We start from the raw sequence: 25,735 nt of genomic DNA, 5'->3' as shown, positions 1-25,735 counted from the left end.
GTTGGAGGTTAGAAATATTCCTGTTTTTTTGCAGGGAAAACAAAATAATACTTCCAGACAGCTGATTCACTGCTTTTTCTTTGAAGTTCAAAGCTGATTATTCTAAGGAGTTATTCCTCCATCACTAACAAATCAGGCTCCAGATAAAGGCTATAGAAACCTTAGCTACTGGTTTTAAAGCAGAAGCTATTAAAACAAGAACCACTAATTTACCTGCCCAGTATTTTTCCACTCATAAAACATTCTCAAGATCACAGACACTCTATCACTTACCTTAAAATACGTAATTTTTTCCCCAGTAGTAAGAACATCCCCAACATCCAGATTTTGGCTTCTAAATTTCTTCTTCATTGAAAGGAATCAGGGCTCCTTGGAGAAATAGCAAATTCCAGAGCTGGGGCACTAGAGCATCTTGTAGTGTTAGAAAGTCAGGAAGTGCTCAAAAGAAACAAACAAACAAACAAACAAAAGGATGAGGGCATGTCAAAGGGAAATAGAGGCTAAATTGAAAGGGCTCCCAAGGGCCAAAGCCGAAACATTTTAAGTGATGAAACAAATAAAGTCACATTAGATTATTACCTAAATTATAAAATAAATAGATGATTCCACAGTGTTATAAACAAAGATTGATTGAATGAATGAATACACAAACAAATAAATAAATGGAGAAGAAAAGAAAAATTTTCCTTAAGAAGCTGGAACTTAACCCCCTCCCAGCCCCACCTCCTGAGTGTGGGGTGAACTTAGTGACTTGCTTCCAAACGATAGAGTATGGAAAAGGACATATGGTTAACTTTACCCTGAAGAAACCTGGCAAACATCATGCCTGTGATGATAACGGTGATGGTGACTGCCTTCCACTTTCGTCCACGCTTATCTCTCAGTCACAGAATAATATCCTTCAATTTGGATATTACTTCCACCGGGAAGCCTCTCCTGATTCCCCAGAAATGGGTCAGAGTTCCCTCCTATTGAACTATCAGAACACGTTCCACTCTGTATTTAACTCCCTATTGGCTTTTCTGTCTCCCCACTAGATCAAAAGCTTATCAAGTCTTGCTTAGCTCTATGCTCCCATCACCTGGCACCATGCCTAACATACAGCCATATAATCAATATGTATTTGTTGAGACATTCCTATAGCAAATTTTATATTCTGGGACCTTAAGTTAAAAATTTCACAGTCCATCCTCCAGGAAGAGAGTGATGGGGCTGTAATGAATTGTTTAGTTTTGGGAGGGGTATGGGAAGGGGCAGACTGGGAGTTTGAAATTTGTAGATACTGACAGGCATATGTAGAACAGATAAACGAGATTATACTGTACAGCACAGGGAAATATATACAAGATCTTGTGTAGCTCACAGTGAAAAAGAATGTGACAATGAATATATGTGTGTTCATATATAATTGAAAAATTGTGCTCTACACTGGAATTTGACACAACACTGTAAACTGACTATAACTCAATAAAAAAGTGTTTTAAAAATTGTTTAGTTTGCATCCTACTCAGATCAGAGTTTGTAGCTTCCTCTGAGACAAATGAATCAGGACAGTTTCATGTATGTCAGACAAGATACGAGTTGTCTTATGATGCAGATACTTCATCACATGTACATGATCAGATGGAAACGGTCCAGCAGAGGCTGTCAGGGGTCGGAGGAGGGCATTTCTGCACTGAATGAGAAGTTTTCCAACTCTGGAGTGATTTAGGCACATCCTTGGATTATGCAAATCTCAGCAGCACTGCAGTCTTACCTGACATCTGGTAGCAGAGAGAATAAGTTGCACCTTCCTTGGAAAACAGAGGCCGGAGGGTTCCGAAACTGTGACAACTAGAGCCTTGAGAAGCTATTCATACCAAGATGTCAGAGCAGCACTTAAATACTTTGATAGAATACTGACTTTTGCCGCTGAGATTCTCTCAACCGGGTAACATGCTGTTTGGTGTTTTAAGATGTTCCTCCACTTCCCCCTTTCACTTCATTATCACAGCCAGCTATACTCAGAGAAGCTCCTTGCTGAACTCACTCCCCAGCTCCGGGAACTGACCCACCTCCTGAGAGCTGCTCCTCTTCAGGATCCCAGAACAGGCTTCCATGATACTGTGGGCATCCTTGCTGGTCCTCGGTAAGTGGTGGTGGGGGGAAGCCTCTGCTCCCTGAGAAACCTGAGCCTCTCCACGGGCAAAAGATCTTTCCTCTGGGCTGCGGAACAGATGGATTTTATTCCCGTTTAGAACAGCAGAAAATGAACAAAGGGGGAAGACACTGATTTAATGGCATGAGGGGAAAAATTTTTATTTCCAAAAATGTGTTCTGCATTTGCTTTTAATTGCCTATGAAAAATGCCTCCTACTTCTCCTTCCCCCGAAGTAGACTTATTTTTCCACGTAAAAAACTACAATTAGATTTGGTTACCTCCCTAATTACAGATCATGAAGACCAGGAGTAAAAGATGAACTGAGTCCATTGTGAAAGGACCATGGTTCTGACTGTGAGCTGTTGTAGAATGGTCTTCTGCCAAGAATGGTTACTTCTTTCTCTGTGTTCTAAGATCAAACCTGCTCTGCTATTTGCCAAGAGCATGAGAAGAGAAGAAATATGACGGTTTTCCTTTGATTTTTCCCCCGAATTCTGTACTACTCGTCAATATTTGTCCAAAGGAGGAACTGGTTTCCTAGTAGGTCAAGCTAGGGAAATAAAGACCAGGCAGTCATTTGTGGACTGAATTTTATGAAACGTGCCTGTCTTGTTCTTAGCTATATCTCTAGACTCTGATTAAGGGAAGAGTTATTAGTGAGACTGGCACATTATGGGAACTCAGTGAATAGTGACTGAATGGTCATAGGGAGCACAGCACAGCGCTGGGCACTGCAGAGGACACAGGGACATGGAGGACACGGCTTCTGCCCTCAAGAACTGACACTCTGATAAGGAAACCAAAGTACAAACGCAAGAACATTTGACTTGGCAATACAAGAAAAATATTACACAATAGATCACAGGATAATGTGTGATGATGGTTAATTCTTGTTGAAAATACTTAATTCTTGCTGAGGCCAATGTCAGGCAGTCTTCTGAGACTGCCCCAAGTGCTAATGTATCTAATCCTCTAACAATCAATGAGCCGAAACTGCTATAAATCCTGTTTTACAGATAAGGAAACTAAGGCACAGAGTTGTTCTCCTACCATAAATTTCAGGAAGTAGTACGGTGGCAGAGTCAGGATTCAAACCCATAATCTGACGCTGGAGCTTTGCTTTTAACCATTGCCCCATGCTCCATGTCTAATTATGAATTTCAAATGAGCTGTGGTGGTAAATGTTCTGAGTCAAAAGAAAACTGAGGATGCTGCAACCTAGAGGCATCTGAGAGGGCTTCACGGAGGAGGTGGGATTTCATCTGGGTTTTCATGCATGGGTGTGACTTGACTTTGCTTTGTGCTGAAGAGAAAGAGTAACAGTCCAGGCAAGAAGACAGTGAAGCCAAGCCTCAGCAACAGCCACAGACACGTCAAAAAAATAATCACATGGCTCTTAATTGAAGACTTACTAATTTAACTCATTAAAATAAGGCCATGGGGTCCCCATTTTACAGATGAGGAAACTGAGCCTTGGAGATTTTATGCAGTTTCCCAGAGTCACACAGCTAAAATCCAAACCTGTTTCTGCCAAGTCTACAGCCTGAGCTTTCGGCCTTGGTGTTACCTACTTCTCCAGGATGAGTGAAAATGGACATGTTTCTCCTCCTCTTGGCTGGAAGTCAGATACGGGCAGGTGGGCTCTCAGGGTGGAGTGGTTTGGGACTCCTTGCCTTGTGCTGATGCCTGGCTCTTATCTCTCTCGCAGCAGCTCCAGTGAGCGGACCACTTGGTAAGTTCCTCTTTTCTTTTCCTTTCTCTTTTATGTTTCTAGATATCCTAATAATCTTCCTCTATCTCAAATCCTTGTAAAAAGAGGACTTTTTTACCCTTGTGTCCTTTTCCTGAGGACTACAGGCAAGTGAAAAGATGTCTTAAGACTCTGACTCTAAGAGTCTGGGAGTCACACTTTCAGCCCAAACCTGCCATTGTGCTGGATGCTCTTGGTCAGGGGGCCGGGTCCCATGTCGTGGAGTTCAAGGAGAGGGGCTGTCCCTGTCTGATGTGGGACCCTAGCCAACCAGACAGAATGCATAGAATTATGAGAGGGGAAGGACAGAAATAAGCCATTACTTCAACAGGGGAGGTTGAAGTGCAAACAACTTGCCTATTTCTCCATATTTCCTGTCTCTAGCTCAACAATACATTGCCCCTAAGGGTATGCAACCAATTCATCCCAAACTTCAGCATTCTTTGTAGACATTTTTCTGTTAATAAGCTCAGATCATGATGACTTTGAGCCCCTATCCTACTGGTCAGCAGAAAGTCCATCCTTCTATTGGGAGCTGTCTCGAGGTGTTCTGGCAATCCCTGCAGAGACCTTCAAGCCCACTCTACCCAATAAGCTGCTTACAGTGGATATAGAACACTTCCCACAAATTTCTACCTAACTGGGAGGAGATTATAATTTGGCAAGACTTTGTTAAACATTCTAGGATGGAGAAATACAGAGAGTGTATTATGTCAGCTGGTAGGTGTGGTTAATTTTAGAACGCACTGACTTGGTCCCAATCTCACAAAGATTCTGACAAGATGTGTCTTCTCCTGACCATAGGACCACCTGCACACAGCAGGGGCAGCTTACTTGGACCAGTGAGGAATGAAGTTGCATATATCAAAGGAAGTTTTCCCTTCCCTCCAGTACAACACCTACTGCCCAAGTCCCCATTTCTCTAACTGCATGTGCTTCCCAGAAACACAGAGAGTGAAGATGTTTACTCTCTTCAAGAGAAACAAAACCCCATACCCACTGGGGACATAGGAGATTTGTAAAAACCTCTAAAGAAAGAGAGAGAAAAAAGTCTGCAAAGACACATGAATATTTATGTTATTGAACTCAGTTCTGGCTGCTCATCACTCAAAAGTCAACACTCCAGAGGCAAGTGCTGGTAGCAACAGAAAGGTAGCTTTAACCACAATGGTGGCATCCTGGAGAGAAGGTGGACTCCTGTCCCAAAACCAACTCTGAAGATTCTGCTTAGCCATGAAGGTTTTTGAAGGGGAAAAGGGGGAGTAATCTCCGGTGACCCCTGAGATAGGAGTACAGATTTGTTGCCATCTCCGATTGCAGTCCTGTCAACTCCCTGTGATCTTTCTTTAGATGCTAAGTTGTTCACACAGTTTGCTCATGAGATTACTGAAGGGGAAGCTGGGGAGATGACCCAGTCATCTGCTAATTACTTATTCTTCATTTCTATTTCTTTGATCTAAGAAAAGAGCCAACAGATTAGGCAAGGCTTGGTGTGATCAAAAGATTTGAAAGGTGTGATTGGGCTGGAGATGAGCAGAGCCTGGGGGCGCCTGGCTTAAGTAGTGACGACATGGCTTTGCTAAAGTGACAGGACAAAAGGGGCCTCCTGCAGAGAGCTCTTTCCTGCCAAAAGCTGCTTATATTCATATACCCAGACAGAACATTTAGCTTCTTCATTTAAAATACACATTCATACTACTCTACAGTTTTTACCCCAAAACAGCCTATTCCCATTACATTTGGGTATAATTCTAAGGCATATGTGGGCAATTCTTCTAGAAAAAGTTAAGAACATTTAAAATCTCAAGCTTTAAAAAAGCAATTGCTCGTAAGCTCTTGAATATTGACAGTCCTCCATACCTGAGTATAAAAGGTACTAAGAAAAAAACACATTAAAGTGATTCCACTTACAATTTTACAGTAAATTGCATACCCCCAACACTGAGATTTTGTTTTAGGAAAAAAATACAAATAGAAATAATTTGTTTTATTTTCTACATCACATAATTTAGATTACCATAGACAATTTGTAGAACAAACATGAATCTATTTATTTATTTATTTATTTATTTATTTATTTATTTATTTATTTATTTATTTATTTATTTAGTATATGGTAGCTGCCACAGCTTCAGGCATCATGAAAAATTAACCTATCAAAGCACTGATCTTTGAGCAGGCTAGATAGTAGCATTAAAGAGGTCAGGATGTTTGAGTAGATGTTTCCAACAGTAAATAATTTGTAATTTTATTATGTCAAAGAAGAAATTTTTTTCTATCCTCTTAGGTTTTAAAATGGGGGACTGCAAATTAAACTGACAAAAGCCAGACTAGCAAGAGAAAAGACAAATTTTTATTCAAAACTTGCAGGAGTACACACAGAAAAAATGTGACTCAAGGAGGCAGTTAGAGTTTGGGACTTGTATAACATCCGGATAAGGAAAGGGGAAGCAGAAAAGGGTACTTACTGGGAAACAAATTACCTATAGGAAAGACAGATGGGCACTTAAGAGACTAGATTTTGAGCTATGACAGTTCTGTGACAATGTCTATTTAGGTGTGGTGCTGACTTCCAGTCTCCTGCCATAAGAGTCAATCGTTTATTTGTTCCTGGAGATATGATATATGACAATTGAGCTTTTTGGGAGGCTTTGCTTTTAGGCAGATAAGGGAATTCAGATCAAAAAAAGTAAAATAAAACCTACTCTCAAATGCCTCCAGCTCAAAATAATTTTTATGCCATGGTGGTGTATTCACCCTTCAGTTAGTAATCCTCACAACCTTGAAACTACAAAACTTAGAAAATGAACACTCAGATGACAAAGAAATGCAGTAACAGTTTCTTGTTGGGGAAATATAGTTAAAAACACAATCTCTCAACTCAGAAATCCTCTCCACAAAGGTAATAAATAAAACACTTTTAATACTGAACAAGCATTAAACCAGAATAGACTGGGCCGCACACCAATCCACTAACAGACAGCAAAGACAGGAAAGAATCTCTCTTACAGAGCCAAGTAGATTCAGCCCAATACATACATGTTTTCAAGATAAATAGTCACTAGATCTCAGGTAGGAGGACTTGACAGCCCTTTTTGTGGCACACAGTTTCTCCCCAAGTTATCATGGTAATTGGCTTTTATCCAGAGGAGAAACAAACATCTCCTATCTTTAGGACTGGTGGTAGTTTTCCATATGGGAGTTAGGTGCCCACAAAAGGTAAACCCTAACGGGAGCCAGGGGAGCTTCTCCCTAAATGCCTGCATTTCAAAAAGATGGCGCCTTCTTTTCCGAGTTGTGAAGCGGGCAAGAGGCTTATTTAGCCACTAGAAAGATTTACATAGACTTGAAAGAAACTCTGAAAGAAAAGAGAGAGAGGGAGAAGTCCTTCCCTCTGTTATCAACAGGGAGAATTAGACCTCTTACTTTTAATTTGTCTTTACCCTTACATTCTCCAGCTTCTGTCCATCAGTGTTTCAAAGATCTTAAGGCCTGATTTTATGCCAGACCCACATTTTCTTTCCATGAAAGTATCTTTGAGTTTTGGGGAGTTAGAAGCACTTACTTCTCAGCACTCATACTCACTGTAGTTATTTAAGTATAATCTCCACTTCAGACAACACCCTGCTCACCCCTCCCCTGCCTACTTCTTGTTGGTCAAAGTACTACTTGGACCATTTTCCATCACTGCATAATTGACCTCAAATTCCTACACTCCTTCCATCTACAATCCGCACCCCACCACAAGGTCATGCCACATACATGGCCATCTTAGAAAGGTGACTGTAATATGGAGAGCCCCGAGAGCAGGGAGTCCAGGAGGCATCTACTTGAGGACCTGGCCCATGGGAAAAGGTCAGGGGGTTTGTGAGCCTCCCATCACTAATCTTCCGTGCTGAGTAGATCCTGCTGTGGTTGGCCTCTGAAAGGCCAGTCTGCTCCTGTAGACCACAGAGCAGCCACCTCACTGCTGGGTAAGGTCAACTCAGCTGGAGAACCTGCAACCTGGGGAAACAACAGCCCCGCCAGGGGGCCTTGTGAAAATTCTCCGAAGCCATGTCTTCCTGTCTGTCCCATGCAAACCACCGTGGTGGGGACTGCAGGCACTTCCACCTGAAACTCATTTCTCTTCTTCTCAGTTCCTATATCCAAGTCCGTGATTTCCCTTCAGCCTCCATGGACCCCTGTCTTCCGTGGAGAGATAGTGAATCTGACATGCAATGGATTTCACCTCTACGCACCAGAGAAAGTAGAGTGGTACCATGTGTCCTCCAGGAGAAGAAATTCAAGTGAAACCATGGGAAACATCCTTGAGGTTCGTGATTCTGGAGAGTACAGATGCCGGGCACCTGGCTCATTCCTGAGCAACCCCGTGCAGTTAATCTTTCATCCAGGTGAGAAGGAAGGTGAATTAGTTAAAACTTTGGTTTTGTTGCCAGAAAACTGGCCTCTGTACCCCAGTAGCTGAATTGAGAGTCAGAGGCAGAGTTTTGAAAGGATAGAAAAGAACAGCTTTATAGCTTTGCCAGGCAAAGGGACCCACAGCAGGCTGATGCCTTAAACACTGTGAGCCTGCCTTGGGGGAAGGGTCCTGGGGTTTTAAAGAAAAATGGGAACAGGAGGGTGATAGCAATCAGGGTGTGAGAAGGGGCTACATTCCTGTCATCTCAACAAGAGCTCGATGTCGTTATGGAGGAATTTAGGAGGGTCTGCCCATTTTCTTGAGGTTCAGTCCATGACCTTCTTTCAAGACCTCTAGTGTAAAAGGGTAAGTTGTTCTAAGAGACTCTCAACGTGGCTTCAGCAGAGTAGGCATTGGAGTCACCTACCACATGAATCTGACTTCTCATATCTCGGAGGAATGCTATGATATTGCCACCTTTATCTGGAACAAAAGTAGGGCTTTCAGTGCGAATCACTGCCTGGGTCCTCCTCTAGGAGGTGGTCAGAATATCCAAAGCCATTTGATTTTGTAATGAACAAAAAAATGGGGGACACGGAAAGGATTTGTACCAGGGAGGATCCCACAGGGCCCTGCTGTTTCAGTTTTAGTACATCTTAGCTCCCTGGAGTGTCTATGAACTGAGATCTTTTCATTCTACTCTAAACTGCGATCTCTGTTCCTTTCAAATTCACATCCTCCGTCATTGTCTGCAAGTGTTTTTCAAATTACTATTGACATTAGAGTTTAAATGTCTGATATTAATCAACAGACATTCTTGCACCTTCACATAGTCAAGGAAAGGAGTCCGCTTCAGGGGATTCAATTGTGAAGCTCTCTTAGAAGCTGCCTTCTAGGACTTTGCAGCCTCCTGTGAGAGAACTTAACCTGAATGTACTGAGTACAAAATAGAAACTGAAAAGTGACATAAAACAAGAGTTCAGAGGTGGGAAATCTCCAGCCCCAGGTCTCATGTCCCCACCTGTCCTAGACTGTCCCTTCTCTACCCCTGCTCTTCTAACCTGCACCCATACCTCTTCGTGTCTAGTTGTGTCCACAGGGATCATCGTTTGGATCCCTCCACAGGCAATGTTCTGCAGAAGAAGGCATTCACTGCAGTCATTTCAGAGAGAAAGAATGGAGCTAGCCTCTAATTAGAATCTGACGAGCATGAGCGTTTCCTTAGCGGATTACATGCACTGTCCCTCAACTCTGAATGTGCGTCTGTGCCCATAAGCCTGCTGCATACTGCACCCCAATGTGCTGTAACACATCTTGGTATATTTTTCCAAAAACCACCTCTTTGGTGACTTCTGTTCTAGGATTTGGTGAGCAAGTTGGTGTTGATCCTCTCTGTATTCAACGATATTGAAGATTTTGGAGGATTTTTGAAGACACCTCCTCTCAGCTTTTCCTCTCTGTATTAGAACCCTCGTACTTTGAATCTGTCCCAGGATGATGAAACAGATGTGTTTGGGATTTATTTAGAAACTGTATCTGAAGCAGGTCACACTGATTTGGAAGGAAGGAAGTGAGCTTGAATCAGGAGACTAAATCCTGGAGAAGAGTTGTAATTTGCAATTCAAGGTACACTGAGGAAGGAGTGCCCTAATGAATGTCTTATCTCTGCTTGGTTTCCAGGGTACTTCATCCTCCAGGCCCCATATTCTGTGTTTGAAGGTGACGAGTTAGTCTTGAGATGCCAGAAAAGGGGAAAAGAGAAAATGACTGCTGTGAGATACATTTGGAATGGAAAAGTTATTTCTAATTCTAGTAAAAGCACAGATATTTTGATACCACAAGCAAGTTTAAATAACAGTGGCTGTTACCAATGCATTGGATCCTTGGAAAACGCTTATGTATTAAAATCAAATCTCAGATACATTCAAATTCAAGGTAAACCCTTCCTGTCATAGGACTTTGCCTACCAATGTCGAGTTAGGGGAATTGGGCACATCAGTGGGGATCTATGTAAGTTGATATCATATCAAAATTCTAGATAAATGCGAGGCTAAAGTCCTCTAAGGGGCAGAGAAAGTGGAATGATTTGACTTAAAATAATCCCCGGGGGGAACTGTGATAGAGTGGTCAATCGGTTTGTTGGTCTTGCTGTGTCCGAAGTTTGCTGGAACTGAGAATCTAAACCTGCCTCTCCCAGAGCTCTGAAAACCCTCACACAGAACTTGATTTACTTCTTGTCTCTAGAACTGTTTTCACGTCCAAAGGTGAAAATCACAGACTCTCAGCCTACAGAAGGGAATTCGGTAAACCTGAGCTGTGAAACACAGCTTCCTCTAGAGCGACCGGACACTCGGCTTCACTTTGTCTTCTTTAGAGACAATGGGGTCCTCCTCTCAAACTGGAGCAGGTCCCCGGAACTCCAGATCGCAGCCATCTGGAAAGAGGACTCAGGGTCCTACTGGTGTCGTGCTGAGACGGTGACCAGCAGTGTCCACAAACACAGCCTCCCGCTCGAGATCCATGTGCAGAGTGAGTGCCGGAGAGGCAGGCAGGCGGGGTCAGGCTGTGGCTTCTTCCCTGACTGCTCCTTCTGACCCTGTGCACATAGAGACTGCCCAATACAGATGGATTTTGTCATCCTGACAGGGGCCAGGCTTAGACTGAGAAGGGAGGTACTATAATAAAAGAAATACAAGATTTCATTTCCACCTCTGTTTCTCTAAAAACTCAGTCTTTCTTTGAAACTCTATTGCCTTGAAATGATAGAGGTGATTCATGGAGGTAGATATAAGAATTGGGGGGAAAAATATCCAAAAACAAAAAACAAAGTGCCCTGCTACTGAACTGACAGATTCTAGGATGTCAAATCTCAGGACAAATGATTTGGAAGACAAGCATCCCGAGATGGGTCATAATCAGTAGCAGCAAATAGTGTGAGTGGCTGTGATGTGTGAAGCAGAAGAGAAGGACATATGTACATACAAAGATAAATGCAATAAGTACCAGCTTGTCTTAGCTACCAAAGCAGGACTTCTGGAAATGGGTGTGGTCTGGGTCAGTGTGATGATAGCCACCATTGCTATGACCTATCCCTCAGAATAATTTAGACTGACAACTAGGACATGAGACAAAACCCATATGCTTTTCCAGGGAGAGTCAGGTTTTCTCTCCCGATGCCTTGTGTACCAGGATGGGAAGTTTGTTACATTTAGTGATACTCTAGGTCCAAAATCCACCGTCTATGGGCTATAGTGCCAGCACATAAAAGTGACCCTACGCAACATCCTAGCCCTGCCCGCCTCCCATCATGCCCTCACCTGTTGCTTCGTGTACACACAGGGATCCCAGTGTCTGGCGTGCTCCTGGAGATCCAGCCCCAGGGGGACCTGGTGGTTGAAGGGGAGACGCTGGTCCTTGTCTGCTCTGTGGCTGAAGGCACAGGGAACATCACGTTCTCCTGGCACAGAGAGGATATGGAGGAGAGTCTGGGAAAGAAGAGTCAGCGTTCCCAGAGAGCAGAGCTGGAGATCCCTGACATCAGGGAGAGCCAAGCAGGGAGCTACTACTGCGCAGCTGACAACAGCTACGGCCTCATCCAGAGTGAGGCAGTGAACGTCACTGTGAGAAGTGAGTTTTAATCCCCACTGACCTTATTTATTCTTAGATTTCTCAAGTTAGGGATGTGCATGGCCAACCCTATCTTCATGATTCCCCTTTTCCTGTTTCCATTTTGCCATCTTCCATTGTGATAGATAAGTTCTTCCATTACATAACGATGACTCAGGTTACCATTGAGGTAATGCTGGCCAGGAGCCACGTCGCCTCTTTGGGATGGTTTGTGGGCCTGTACGCTGATCCATTGTGTGTTGATCTCAAATGGCATCTCACATCATTAGTGTTTTGGGGGAGGGTGTAGCTCCATCATCTAAGCATCCACTGTTCTCTCCTTTCAGTAAATCATCCACAGCATATCTGACAGGTCTCTTCAAGTCTAAAAGGACCAAAGACATAAGTCTCTCCTTTACTCCATTACTGCAGGCCTGAGAGCGTCTCTGTACCCAAATTACATGCAGGTCAGGAAACTTACAAGTACCAAGAGCGAACACAGAGCCCTGTTACGTCCACACCTGTTATGTCACTCGCTAGATCATCTCCTCAGTCTTGCGATTTTAAGTGCATTTAACACTTCTGTATATCATGACTCCCACATTCAATCTACAGCCTAGATCTCTAGTCTGAACTCAAGACCCATATATCCAAGTACTTCCACCAACTGCTCTACAGGAAAGGCTAATTGGCATCTCAAACTTAATTCACCCCAAACCAAACTTTTAATTTTCACTCCAAATCTGTTCCTGCTTAAAACCTCCCCTTGGTAAGTGTAAAACACCACCCTCCTAGTTACTCTGGCCAAAAATCCGAACATCACTCTAGATCCTCCACATCTAGCCCACCTGCAAGTCTTGAAGGCACTACCTTCAAAATGTCACCAGAATATGACTGATTCCCACCACTTCCTCTGCCACCACCTGATCCAAGCCACCAACATTCTCTGCCTGGATTATTCCAATAACTCTCTGACCTTCTGTTTCACTTGTTGCTCAGCACAACCTATTCTTAACACAGCATCAGAAAGAACTCTCTGAATCATAGATTGGATCATGTTACTCTTCTGTTCAATATCCTCCTCTGGCTTCCCACCTCCTTCAGAGGGAGAGCCAACATCCTCTCAATGTCCTACCAGGTCCTGATGATGTGGCCCTCCTGCTACTTTGACCTGACCTCCCACCAATCTCCCTTCACCTTCTCTACTCTAGCCACTATGGCCCTCTGTCTCTTCCACAGACCTTTCAGTCACACTCCCACCTCAGGGCCTTTGCACTGCTCTTCCCCCGTATCCTCATACTCATCCCCTTACTTCCTCCAGAATTCTACTCGCCTTCTCAATGAGACCTTCCCAACCATCCTATACAAAGTAGTATCTCTTCACCAAGGTGCCCCTCTCCAGGTCCTGCTTGATTCTTCTTCACAGCATGAGTCACTGCCAAGCCATGGAGTCTTTGTTTGCTGTCTCCTCCCACACCTCCCATGGTAGCCTCATGAAGCTAGATCTCTGTCTTGACCATATTTATCCCAAATGCCTGTTCCAGTGCCCAGCTCATACTGTGCATTCAATAGATATTTGTTGAATGAATAAATTATACGTGTCATTTTTGTTGATTGTAGTAATAATCTTAGAAAATAAAGATATTATTATCTCCATTCTATAGAAAAGGAATATGAAGCTTAGAAAGTTTTGGTAATTTGCATAAGATCACAAAGCTTATACCTGGAAGCCCAGATTTGAACCTCGATAAAATCTTTTGGCTAAAAAAGGCAGAGATCATTGTCAAAGTTCTTTGAAGAAGTACCGAACAGTCAAGCATCTACCATCAGCCATGCTAAATAAGCGGAGAGCTGTGTTGTTTATTTAAAAGCAGTCAGCCCTGACAGAGCCGTGACCCTGAACAATTTGGTTGGTGACTCTGGGAAGGGGGTTGCTATGCTAATGGCCCAGCTGCTGTGCAATTTTCCCTTCAGCTCCCTTGAGGCAAGTCTTGTGATCAAGCAAGGCCTTCCCAGGTCAGGGGACTGACATGTCTTTCCATAAACGGATGTCACAGGAGGGTCTGCATCTCACCCTCAGAATTTCGTAGTGAATAGTAACGTTGGGTGTAATTCCCAGCAGATAAGGGCAGAGACTAAGCCCGGTGTCATTTTAATGGCAATTCAAGAATCAGGTGGGCGAAGGGAAAAAGAGGTTAGCAAAGCTGAAAGCTGCCCAGGGATGTCCCCTGAAGACTCTTGAATGCCCTAAAATCCAGAGTGACTTTGGTGGTAAGAGTGTTGCTTTTCCAGGAAGGTGCTTGTATTAAAAATTTACCTTGGGGACCCCAAAGGTTGCCATGCTGAAGCACAGAGTAATTGCGAATCTGTTGGTAATTCACAACTAAGTGTAACATTTCTCATCTTCCTTTTGGAGGTTGAGATCATTAGGATGAATTAGCCTCCTCTGATACAGGCAGTGAGCCAGTTACTTCTCACATGGAATTTCATTTTTCTCTCACAAACTCCTCTGCAAGGCAGATGTCATCATCTGCTCAGGAAATGGGATCTCAGAGGTTAAGCAGATGTCAAGGATTCCATTGATATTTGACAGAACAAGAATTTCTTCTTAAATCTTAATTCATAGATGTTATGCAAAATCTTGTGCTTAAAAATGGGAGAATTTCCACCAGGAGAGAAACTCTGACTGTGGCCTGGAGCACCAAGGCTACAGTGGTCTTTCTTAGCTTGCATTGCTATAGCCAGGTGGCTCTAACAACAGAAATGTATTTCTCACAGTTCTGAAGGCCGGAAGTCTGAAATCAGGTCAAAGGTCAGGATGTCTGTATGGTCAGGTTTTAATGAGAGCTCTCTTCTTGTCTTGCAGACAGCTGCCTTCTGGCTGTGTCTTCATGTGACATAGTCAGGGGAGAGAGGGAGAGAGCCCGCTCTCTGATGTCTCTTCTTAAAAGGGCACTAATCCCATCATGAGGGGCCACTCTCAGGATCTCATCTAAACCTGACTACCTCCCAAAGCTCCCATCTCCAAAACCATCACATTGGGGTTAGGGCTGCTTCAGCACGTGAATTTTGGTAGAACCCAATTTGGTCCATAGCAAGGGCTGAAGTTGGCAGGGGTGGTGTTGTGTGGGAGCAGGCCTCGTGTTGGGGTGGGGGGTCCCCTAAGCTGGTCAGAGGGTAGCATGATATTTCTGAGGGCCTAGGGCATAGTGTAGGGGAAACAAATAAGAACTAACACTTATACAGACATAGCACTTATCATGCGTCAGAAACTGTTCAAAGCATTTTACATGCATTAACTCGTTTTCTCCACCAATAATAGTGCTACTATAGCTGCCATTGTCTCCATTTTACAGATGGTAAAACTGAGGCAAGGGAGATTAAATAAAGCTCCCTGACCACATAGCTAGTAAGGGGAGCAGCCAGAAATCTAGCCCCAAAACCTAACTTTAGATTCTGTGTCTTCCTTTTTTGTTGTCCCACTCAATATATTGAAATATAATTGACATATTGTGTAAGTTTAAGGTAGACAACATAATGATTTGCTACATGTATATATTTCAAAATGATTACTACAACAAGGTTAGTTAGCACATCTATCACCTTACATAGTCGCAGTTGTGAGTGTGTGATGAGAACTTTTAAAATCTACTATTTTAGCAACTTTCAAATATGCAACACAGTATTCTTAACTATAACCACCATGCTGTACATTACATCCCCCAAACTTCTCATCTTACAACTGGAAGCTTGTATCCTTTGACCACCTTCACCCATGTCCTCCCCCTTCACCCACTACCCCTGGCAACCAATTCATCCTCTGTTTTTATGAGTTTGGTTTTTTAAAAACAGTATTTGTCTTTCTCTCTGTCCAACTTATTTCACTTAGAGTAATGCCCTCAAGCTTCATTCATGCTATTATAAATGACAGAATTTTATCTTTTAATGGTTATATAATATTCCACTATATATATGTATATATACACATACACATACACCATAGTTTTTTTGTCTATTCATACATGGAAGGACACTTAGATTGCCCATGCCTTGGCTATTATAAATAATGCTGCAATAAACATGGGGATGCAGTTACCTCTTGGAGATAGTAATTTTGTTTCCTTTGGATATATACCCAGAAGTCAGATTGCTAGATCATATAGTCATTCTATTTTCAATTTTTTGAGGAATCTACATGCTGTTTTCCAGAGTGGATGCACCAATTTACATTCTGACCAACAGTGCACAAGGGTTCCCTTTCTCCGCTTTCTCACCAACATTGGTTATTTTCTGTCTTCTTTATAAAAGCCATTGTAACAGGTGTGAGTTGCTACCTCACTGTGGTTTTGATTTGCATTTCCCTGATGATTAGTGATATTGAGCTCTTTTTCATGAACCTGTTGGCCTTTGCATATCTTCTTTGTAAAAATGTCTATTCAGATACTTTATCCATTTTTAAATTAGATTATTTGAGTTTTTTGCTATGGAGTTGCATGACTTCCTTATATTATTGGATACTAACCCCTTATCAGATATATGATTTCCATGTATTTTCTCCCATTCTGTAGATTGCCTTTTCATGTTGCTGATTATTTCTTTTGCTGTACAGAAGCTTTTTACTTTAATGTTCTACTACTTGTTTATTTTTGCTCTTTTGCTTGTGCTTATGGTGTCATATCCAAAAAATCATTGCCAAGACCAATGTCAATGAGCTTTTTCTCTGTGTTTTCTTCTAGGGGTTTTATGGTTTTGGGTCTTACCTTTAAGCCTTTAACGCATTTCAAGTTAATTTCTGTGAGTGGTGTAAGATAGAGGTCCAGTTTCATTCTTTTGCATGTGAATATTCCCAGCACCATTTACTGAGATATCTTCTCCATTGAGTATTCTTGGCTCCCTTGCCAAATATTAGTTGACGGTGTATGCATGGGTTTATGTCTGGGCTCTTGATTCGGTTCTGCTGGTTTAGGTATTTGTTTTTATGCTGATACCAATTTGTTTTGGTTACTCTAGCTTTGTTGTATAGTTGAAATCAGGGTGTGTGAAGCCTCCAGCTTTGTTCTTTTGTCACAGGATTGCTTTGACTATTTGGTATATTTTGTCATTCATATAAATTTTGGGATTTTAAAAAAAATTTCTTCATAAATGCCATTGGAGTCTTGATAGAGATTGTGCTGAATCTGTAGATGACTTTGGATAGTATGAACCTTTTAACAACATTAATTTTTCAATCCACAAACATGGGATATCTTTTCCTATATTTGTTTCTTCTTCAATTTTGAAGAATAGTGTCTTGCAGTTTTCAATATACAGAACTTTTAGCTCCTTGGTTAAATCTCTTAGGAAGTATCTTATTGTTTTTAATGCTATTGAAAATAGAATTGTTTTCTTTATTTCTTCTTCAGATAATTTATTGTTTTGTATAGAAACAAGATTGATTTTTGTATGTTGATTTTGTATCCTGCAACTCTCCTGAATTCGCTTATTAGCTCTAATAGTTTTTTGTTTGTTTGGCTGGTTGGTTTTGGTGTGGAATCTTTAGGATTTTCTTTATTTAAGATCATGTCATCTGCAATCAGAGACAATTTTTCTTCTTCCTTTCCAATTTGGATGTATTATTATTATTATTATTATTATTATTATTATTATTATTATTAATTTATTTTTTGCCTGATTGCTCTGGGTAGGACCTCTACAACTATGCTGAATAGGAGTGGTGAAAAGGAAACTCTTGTCTTGAAGAATGGATCCAATGGAAAAATCAGAATTCCCCAACAATTTAGTTTGTTTCTTCCATCAGTTTCTTTCCCTTCAAAGCACATAGGACTCAGGCTTCTATGAGGAAGGAGACTGGCATCATTTAGGTTTTTCTTTGTGGTGCCCCACAGAGACTTTGTTAATGGAGAGCAATCTCAGAACTACTACTGGTTCAGCTAGTGCCCTAATCAGTGCTAATACTTACTTTCTTTCTCAGGTTGGCTGATGTTCCAAAGTTAGGTGCTGCCAAACCCCTGCCCCATAACATATTTCCAGATGTCTGGAGGAAGTGTCTAAAAGGCCAGATTATAAGAATATGGGATGGCTAGATAGATAGACAGATGATGGATGGATGGATTTCCCCCCAAAGGTTAATTTCTGAAATGATGTCAGTGGGTCGCTGCAGAGAGCTGGCTGCCTTTCCTCCCCTCTGCCACAACCCACCCAGACTCCACTTCACAGTGAGTCACTTCCTGCCACACACAGGCTCAGGGCCGTGCTGCCTCCAAGTAGAAGCCTGCTTCCTGTGCCACACCAGCCAGCCTAGTCCTCAAGGTCCCCATGAATCCTAGTCTTTAAGATTCCTCCCTCTCCCAGGGCCCAGGACCCCAGCCACGCCGAGGAAAGGTTCCAGGGCTTCATGGTAATTCCAGGCCCTAGACCTCTCTCGCCGAGGCTCACACAGACTTTCTCCCTCCAGGCGTGCCCGGAAACAGAGGAGGCCTTGTTGCTGCCAGAGCCACTGGGGGAACACTCAGCACGCTTCTCCTGGCTGTGGCCCTGCTCTTTTACTGCTGGCACCGGAGGAAACCAGGTTTGGATTCCCTCTTGCCCTTTGCTGGAATCCACGCCCTGTCTCTGCCCCAGATAACTCAGCTTGCCGCAGCGCCAGTCACCGCCACGCCACCGTCCGCCACCTCACCACCCCAGTGCTTACAGACACATTCACACCCATTCGTCAAATGGCAGTTTCCTTAACAGACATCTAGTCTGGTTTACTAAGCCTCAAGTGAAAGTTAAGGAGGAAGTAAAAATTTTAATGTAAAGTTTCAAAAGTTTTAAACAGGTTCCTCGAATAGTTTCCTTGGTTCGAACAGACTGGTCAGCTAGATACTTCAGCCCATCCTACATTCCCCATAAGTGGACAATCAAAAGAAACTGAAGGGCCCATGAAGAGATGACTGAGTATAGCAGCTGGCGAATCTCTGTCTTTCTTCCTCAGGGACTTCCTCGGGTCAAAGCCTGAACCCACCACCCTGTGCTCCAACGGTCCTGCTCTCCACAGGTCAGCTTCCGGCTCCCTCTCTACCTAGGGGGAGAGTTTCTCCCAAGCCTTCTCTGCCACATGCTTCCAAAGTCTTTCTGCCTTAGTCCAGGTCAGCCTAGTTTCAGATGCCAGAAAACCTGGGGTAGAAGACAGGTACAGAATCTCTTTCAGTTCTAGTATAATTACTTACCTCCTCCAACTCTGTCTCTTAATTCAATTCAATTCAATTCAATCCAATCCAATCCAATCCAATCCAATCACCATATCCTCCTGAGTCCCTTCTGTGCACGCTGCACTGGACTGGATATAGGGAGCTTCGCACCTCTGACCGTAAGTCTCCTTAACAGGTTTGAATCGGAGCCTGAGGTTCCTCTGGGCATAACCCCAGGTGCTCCTGAAAGTCCACCAATAGCCCCTCACCACTCTGCAAGAAAGGCAGTATTTCTTGAGGTATATCAACACAGCCTTGAACTTTAAGTCAAGTCTCAAATAATTGCATATTCAACCCAGGAATGTGTAGCCCTGTCCCCAGCAATTTATCTGCTTTGTTAAGTTCTTTTTCACATCATTTTCATCAGAATCCGAAACTGGGCCCATGTTTGAACTGACCTTTTCTGATGACCTCTCTTAGGCAGCACAGCTGTGTGAAGTACTTGTGAACGAGCGCCCTCTGCTGACACAAATCTGCCTTTGTTTTATTTTGCAGGAGATGGTTTTCTGGGAGACACAACCAGGTGAGGCGTCAGCCTTCTGGTTCCCCAAGAATAAAATATGATGAACTGTGGGGCTGCAAAATTAGGCCAAGTAATTTCTCTATGTCCCTGTGTCTAGGTGCTCCCGTTTTCACATTGCTTGAAATGGCCACAATTATAGTTTCCTGGAAACTTTCTAATAGTTTGTATAACAAATGTTGCATGTATTTAGATCAGTTTCTTGTTTCAAAATTATCCATTCATCTAAATGGATGATACCAAAGGTTATAGATTTTCTAGGTTAGCATGGGATATTTCTGATGCCAATAGTCCTTATAGTTAGACAACGTATATGTACATTATTATATACTATTATATGTACTATAACTATGTATAAAATGACTATCTGATCTAGATTTTCTAAGGGATTCTCAGTTTCTAGTAATCTTTTTGCCCCACATTTGCATATATACTCATCAGATTTTTTATCTTTAAATTTGGTTTGGAAAATATGGTCTTATTCTTCTATGTCAGCGTCTCAGTCGTAGGTTATAGTCAGGGACTTGGAGCACATATTATGTCTAATGTCTTCTTGAATTGTCCAGACAGGATGACTTGAGGACACTACCTCCAGAAGATGAGGCTGGGTTTTTTAACCAGTTGAAAGTGACCATTCTATCTATGAGATGATTGTTCCTACTATGTCAGACTCCCCCAGTTCCTTCTCCTCTCTGTCTATCCCACTCTCGTGCATATGATAATGTTCCAAGGGTGATCACGTGTTTCTATGTCTCACAGAAGCCCTGCCAGCCCAGGCCCCAGAGAGCACCCCCATCCTGTGTGCCCCGCCCCAGTGGGGCTCCAGCTGTTGTACGACAATGGTAAGGATTCCCCGGTAGGAAGTTGCTCCCTGCCCGAGGCAGGGAGATATATTGTGTTTTGAGGTCTGGCAAAGGCTCCTCGTCTCCCTAAAGTATTCCAAACCCAGACACTCACAATAGATAATTGCTTAGGAAGAAGCATCTGAAGCACATTCCACTGACTGGGGCAGCTTAGAAAAGCATTATTTTTTCTTCTCAGTGCACCTCAAAGAAAGAAACTTGGTATATTCTGAGATCCAGATTGTTCAGCCGGGAGAAGAAGGAGCAGGTAAGTCACTGGGGAGAGATTCTGGTTGCAAACTATATTGATTCATTCAACTCTTATTTATCGAGCACCTCTTATGTGATACTGTTTTAAGTGCATCTAAAAGACTGAACCAGTGACAAGGAAAATAAAAATCTCTGCAGTGTGGTGCTTAGATTCTAAGAAGAGAAGACAGACACTGGAAAGTACATATCTTTGCTGATGATCAGAACAAAAATTAAACATCATTCTAATAGATACTGTAATTGTGAAGGTGTATATGCAAAGGCTGCCATTAAGTAATGAATCAGTCATTACAAAGCACTTACTATGTCATAAATATATATATATATATATATATTTATGTTTATATATATATATTTTTGTTTATATATATATATGTTTACTTAATCCATATAACAACCCTATGTAACCAATACACTGAACAAGCAAGACTTGTAACTTAATTGCAAAAATTTTCTATCCTTTTGCTGTCTCTCTCTCTCTCTTTTTTAAATGCAGGTACTGGGGATTGAAACCAAGACCTCATGCATGCTAAGCACGTGCTCTACCACTGAGCTATTACCCCCCACCCCCACCCCCACTGTCTCTTTAAACTTTATTCTGCAGGAGATCTTTCTGGGCACTTATGATGAAAATTCTGGTAGCCAAAGGCTTTTCAACATACTCTGCTTTCTCTTAGGTAATAGACAGTAGCTGGATAGGTGGATGCCTTATGTCACAATCTCAATTTAGTAACTAGAATACCTAGTTTGAAGATGTTAATTAAAACTTTCCCCTCGACTACTCCAGGCAAATTTCAGAATGGAAGCTGGCAATGGTAGGGATGAAAGGGAGAAAGGGAGGACAGGGTACAACTGGCTTCTTCTCTCTTTCTTTGATTGGCTGTTTCTAACTAGCCTGGAGGTTTCTAGGGAAAGGAGTTACTCCACCTGGTATCTTAGAAGCTGGCTCCGCCTCCCTGGGATGGCAGGTGCTTAAGCGGGCACTCTCCCCTGTGAGGGCCATGTATGGTCTCTCGAGGTTTCCCGCTGGATCCCTCCTTTCTAAAGCTCCTTTGGCACAGCTGACACATTTCTAATTCCAGGAGTTGTGACTCCGTCAGTGGCCTCACCTCCAGTCAGTCACACTCAGCTTCCTGCTGCTACAGTCCCTTGGAACCTGTAGACCCTACTGAACAGGACCCAAGACGACCACACTCCTGCTTGTTCTGTCTCCCACATGGACCACATCTGTCCTTGGGAACGGAAATAGAGCTCCTCCCCAGTATCTTTGTGCCTAGTAGAAACTTCAATTGTAACCTGATCCTGAACTTGTTTTACAAACGAGGTGAAGGGCTTTTACGAGGTCACAAAGCTAGTAAGAGGCTTGCTGCTTACAGTGCCGGCTGCTGTATTTGACTAACGCGTATCATCTGAACACCTGCTTTGTCTGTCACTTTGACTTCTCAGCCACCCCCACTCGTCAGGACCTTCTGAATGATGGAATTAGAACTGTCACCAGCTTGCTTGGGCTAACTGGGTGCTTCTCATGGAGTCACCTTGATCAGCTGCTGCTCTTCACACTCTGCCCTTGACATATTCGTCAAAACACCACCGAAGCCGAGCACTCAGTTGGTGGACTAGTTACATTTTAGGCTCTTTATGTACTGATGATCTGTAGCAAGATTTCTTCACCGGTGCCTCAAAGTTTGCATAAAGCCCCTGAAATTGTATGCAAAGTTCTATGCATATGACCATTGTTTTGGGGGAGAGGGTACATAGCTTCTATCAGGTCATTTAAAAGATCTGTAACCCCAAAAGATCTACGGTAAAAATGTGGTGAAAAAGAGAGAAATCTTGAGTGTACCAGGATGTATCTTTTTCTTTTCCCCAGGCTCTATCTCTCAATAAAATTTCTATATAGCCCTTGTTATTTTACCTCCTTCTCTGAAATTTTTAATTTCTAATACATCGTATGGGATAAATCATGCCTGCTTAACTTATCTCTCCTGTGGCTCCATCTCTCCATCTCTAAGAAACTAAAGCAATAAAATCAAGAGCTAGAACTTGCTAACGCAGGGGAGTTTCCCTCACAGGGCATACGTGTGAAGAGCTCTAGTGGGAACATGCAGAACAACTGAGAGCTGGACTTTGAATCTGGGGAGAGATGGAGGAGGTGCTATACGCTAAGAGAGGCAAGAATTGAAACTAAGAGAGAATTTATTTCTTAACATCTGGTAAAGGAAGAGAGTGGAGTTTCTTGGTGTCGTATTGAGGGGAGGACTTTATAGATCAATGGAGCTTGAAAGGAACGTCCAGAGGGCTGGGTTAAGAAATTGTAAAACAAAATTACATGTATTGTTAGACACGTTGGGGCAGGGTGGAAAAAAACATGATAATCAATGGAAAAGGCCCAGTGGCTCTCAGACCCTGGGGAATAAGCTAGAAGACTGGGTTCTGACTGGATCCAAATGCTCATAGTTTAGCGGTTTCCTTTTCTTCCACAGCCAGTACCTCCAGAACATCTGTAGAGAACGAGGTGAGTTTAATTTCCTGACTATTTTCTCCCCGACTAATACGTATAGCCCCATACTCCCTCACTTTCCAGATCTTCTTCTATCTTTTTCCCACCCCAGCATGCCTCAACTGTTTACTCTGTGGTGAAGACACAGCTCTGGGATGATTCAGCTGGAAATGTCAGCTCTGAAGATGAAGATGCCATGGAAGGTTATGCGGGTGTCCCACTCGTGTGCCTTGTCCCTGACCCAAAGCCCCCAGCTCAATGAAGTCCTCAGGTTTCTGGAGTGATCAGCTAGTTCCAGCCTTCCAGTTCTTCCTGCCCTTTCACTCCCAGGACTTTTCATTCATTCACTCTGAGGTGGTGATGGGAAGGCCCTCCAAGGTCTTCGCTAAAATGACCAGGATCCATGGTCAAGAGAAAAGCCTGTATGCCTGCCATGAGCCTAACTTAATGTGTTTCCTAGGTTCTGATTTAGGGAAAAGGAATAAGGAAGGAGGAGGACTGATGTTGGAAAACAGAAGCACAAATTTTGGTGAATTGGGATTTGCACGAGACGGAAAAGACTGAGTGACTCAGGTCTCTGTTTAATACATCTTCAATGATTCTCCCACTGGGGAATCATCTGCATCAATTGGTTTCACTATGAGTGGCTACACGTGTGCTTCACAGACAATTCATAGCTTCGTCCCTTCTGCTTACACTGTTTACATTGTCAAGATTCAGTTGCAGACCAAAGAATCCATTCCAAATGGTTTACAGATAAAGGAATGTAACAGTTTATATTAACCACTTTGAAAAACCATTAGGAGAGCTGGAGAAGCAGGCTCTAGGCTGAGCTTCCAAAAGCAGAAAGTAATTATGTTAATGTCATTAAGGACAAAACTTTTTAACATTAGAGAAAAAAATACAAATACAAAATCAAAAAGCTAATTAACAACCCTGAAGGCCTAAATCTGAACTAGAAATATCAGCAAACACTGATGGCAAACCCTACCTTTTTTTTAAAAAAGTTATTTCCTAGGTCTGTCCACTGGAAAGTCTAGAAATAATTACCAACCCAATAACTCATTACACATGTTGTAGTTTCTAAATACTATTTCCTACTCAAAGGATATGGAGCTAACTTTCTTGTAGGAGCTGTATCTTTGAGTCATCAAATAGGTAATGTTAGAATAATTCCTCCAATAAACAAAGAAGGACTGAAAGAAATAGAAAATAACTATTCTGTGTGTATGTTTCATGCTACACCTACTGATTAAGTTAATATACAAAAGCCAGCCTAACATTCTGTGCCTCCTGGTAGGAGTGACCAATACCACCTACAAAGTTCTTACACCCGAAACATCAAAGCTGAATCCACTCAAGTCTCTAGATCTAACTACCAGTTTTCAGAGTACATGGGATCAAGCACTATGCTAAACAGCACCATGGGATTGCAGTCAGAAAAATCTAAACTACAGGAAAACTCTACAGGGCAAATGACCTGGTTTCTCCCAAAAATAAATGACAAAAAGAAGGAAAGAAACTGAAAGAGGGAAGGAAGGTCTACAAATTAAATGAGACTTGAGATACATCAGTCAAAAGGAATGAGTGGGCCTTGACTCAAACAAACCAAGTTAAAAATAAATTACTTATGAGCTACTAAAGGAAACTTGGTGCATTAATTTGAAGAAATTGTGTTTGGATAAGTTCTGCGTTTGAAGAATGTTATGTGTTTTGGATATAAATGATAATATTGTGGTTATAAAGGAGCATTCATCTTTTACCTCATACTGAAGTAATTGTAGATTAAATGTTATGATTTTGTTTGAAACAATCCAATGAGGGGAGGGTGGGTAGGAAGTGGGTAGCGGTACAGATGAAGGGAGACTGGTCATGTGAGCACCATTTCTGAACCGGGTGACAGGTGCCTTGTGGGAGGAAGGACGGCTTATACTAGTCTCTGCTTTTGTGTGTTTTAAATTTTCTACAATAAAAAGTTAAAAATCTCTATTTCCAGAATAGCACCTCATTTCATCATCGCCAGTGTTTCCGCCCTCGTGTAAGGCACCTCTCACTTTATTACGGCAGTGGATTCCTGTCTCCCTTCTTTGTCTCCTTTCTCCCTACAGCCCATCCTCAGCACTGTGCTCTTGGTGCTCAAAACCTTGCAGTGAATTCTCATCTCCCTCACAGTCAAAGCCAGAGCCCATAAGTGCCCGCAGTGTGCTGCCTGGTCATCCCTCCCATTGCCTCCCTGGCTTCTAGTTTTCCCCTCATCACTGAGCTGTGAGTGCTCTGCACACACCAGGCAAATGCCCACTGAAGGCCTTTGCATTGTCTGTTCCCTTTGCTTAAAATGCTCTTCCTTCTGGATATCCATCCACGCCTACCATGAATCACATAAATTTGAAAATTCCTTTCCCCCATCTCCAGCCCTCTCACTCTCCCTCACTCTGATTTACTTTTTTTTTTTTTCTCCATAGCACTTATCACG

At 42.5% G+C, this 25,735-nt stretch overlaps 1 protein-coding gene and 1 long non-coding RNA gene across 6 annotated transcripts in view; one reads left to right on the top strand and one right to left on the bottom strand.

Moving 5' to 3' along the window:
• Window positions 1-25,735, bottom strand: part of LOC135318986 (uncharacterized) — a 34,619-nt gene that overhangs the window by 959 nt on the left and 7,925 nt on the right. For both annotated transcript variants that reach the window (XR_010377500.1, XR_010377499.1), the window contains exon 3: window positions 274-2,205. This is a non-coding gene — a long non-coding RNA (uncharacterized LOC135318986). The remainder of the gene's footprint in view (window positions 1-273; window positions 2,206-25,735) is intronic.
• On the top strand, window positions 1,992-25,212 carry FCRL4 (Fc receptor like 4). Of its 4 annotated transcripts, none has more exons than XR_010377497.1 (13): window positions 1,992-2,128; window positions 3,849-3,872; window positions 8,030-8,284; window positions 9,973-10,227; window positions 10,537-10,821; window positions 11,632-11,919; window positions 18,353-18,466; window positions 18,875-18,937; window positions 19,626-19,653; window positions 20,410-20,492; window positions 20,692-20,760; window positions 21,259-23,277; window positions 23,375-23,491. XR_010377497.1 is itself a non-coding variant. In XM_031436018.2 (13 exons), the coding sequence occupies exons 1-13, from the start codon at window positions 2,098-2,100 to the stop codon at window positions 23,522-23,524; spliced, it is 1,677 nt and encodes a 558-aa protein (XP_031291878.2). In that variant the 5' UTR covers window positions 1,992-2,097; the 3' UTR covers window positions 23,525-25,212. The 4 variants fall into 4 exon arrangements, 3 of the variants coding, with proteins under 3 accessions (XP_031291878.2, XP_064333950.1, XP_064333949.1); XM_031436018.2 differs by having other exon boundaries at window positions 23,246-23,277; window positions 23,375-25,212; XM_064477880.1 differs by having other exon boundaries at window positions 21,259-23,503.

The sequence above is a fragment of the Camelus dromedarius genome, chromosome 23 (assembly GCF_036321535.1).
Source record: "Camelus dromedarius isolate mCamDro1 chromosome 23, mCamDro1.pat, whole genome shotgun sequence".
Lineage (NCBI taxonomy): Eukaryota > Metazoa > Chordata > Mammalia > Artiodactyla > Camelidae > Camelus > Camelus dromedarius.
Note: the sequence above shows the minus strand (reverse complement) of the source record. Positions and strands in the feature narration are given on the sequence as shown.

Coding starts and splice junctions, on each gene's coding strand:
- FCRL4 (XM_031436018.2), top strand. CDS start 2,098: ATGATACTGTGGGCATCCTTGCTGGTCCTCG. Junction 10,228..10,536: donor CAGATACATTCAAATTCAAG/GTAAACCCTTCC, acceptor TCTTGTCTCTAG/AACTGTTTTCACGTCCAAAG. Junction 18,938..19,625: donor AACGGTCCTGCTCTCCACAG/GTCAGCTTCCGG, acceptor TTTATTTTGCAG/GAGATGGTTTTCTGGGAGAC.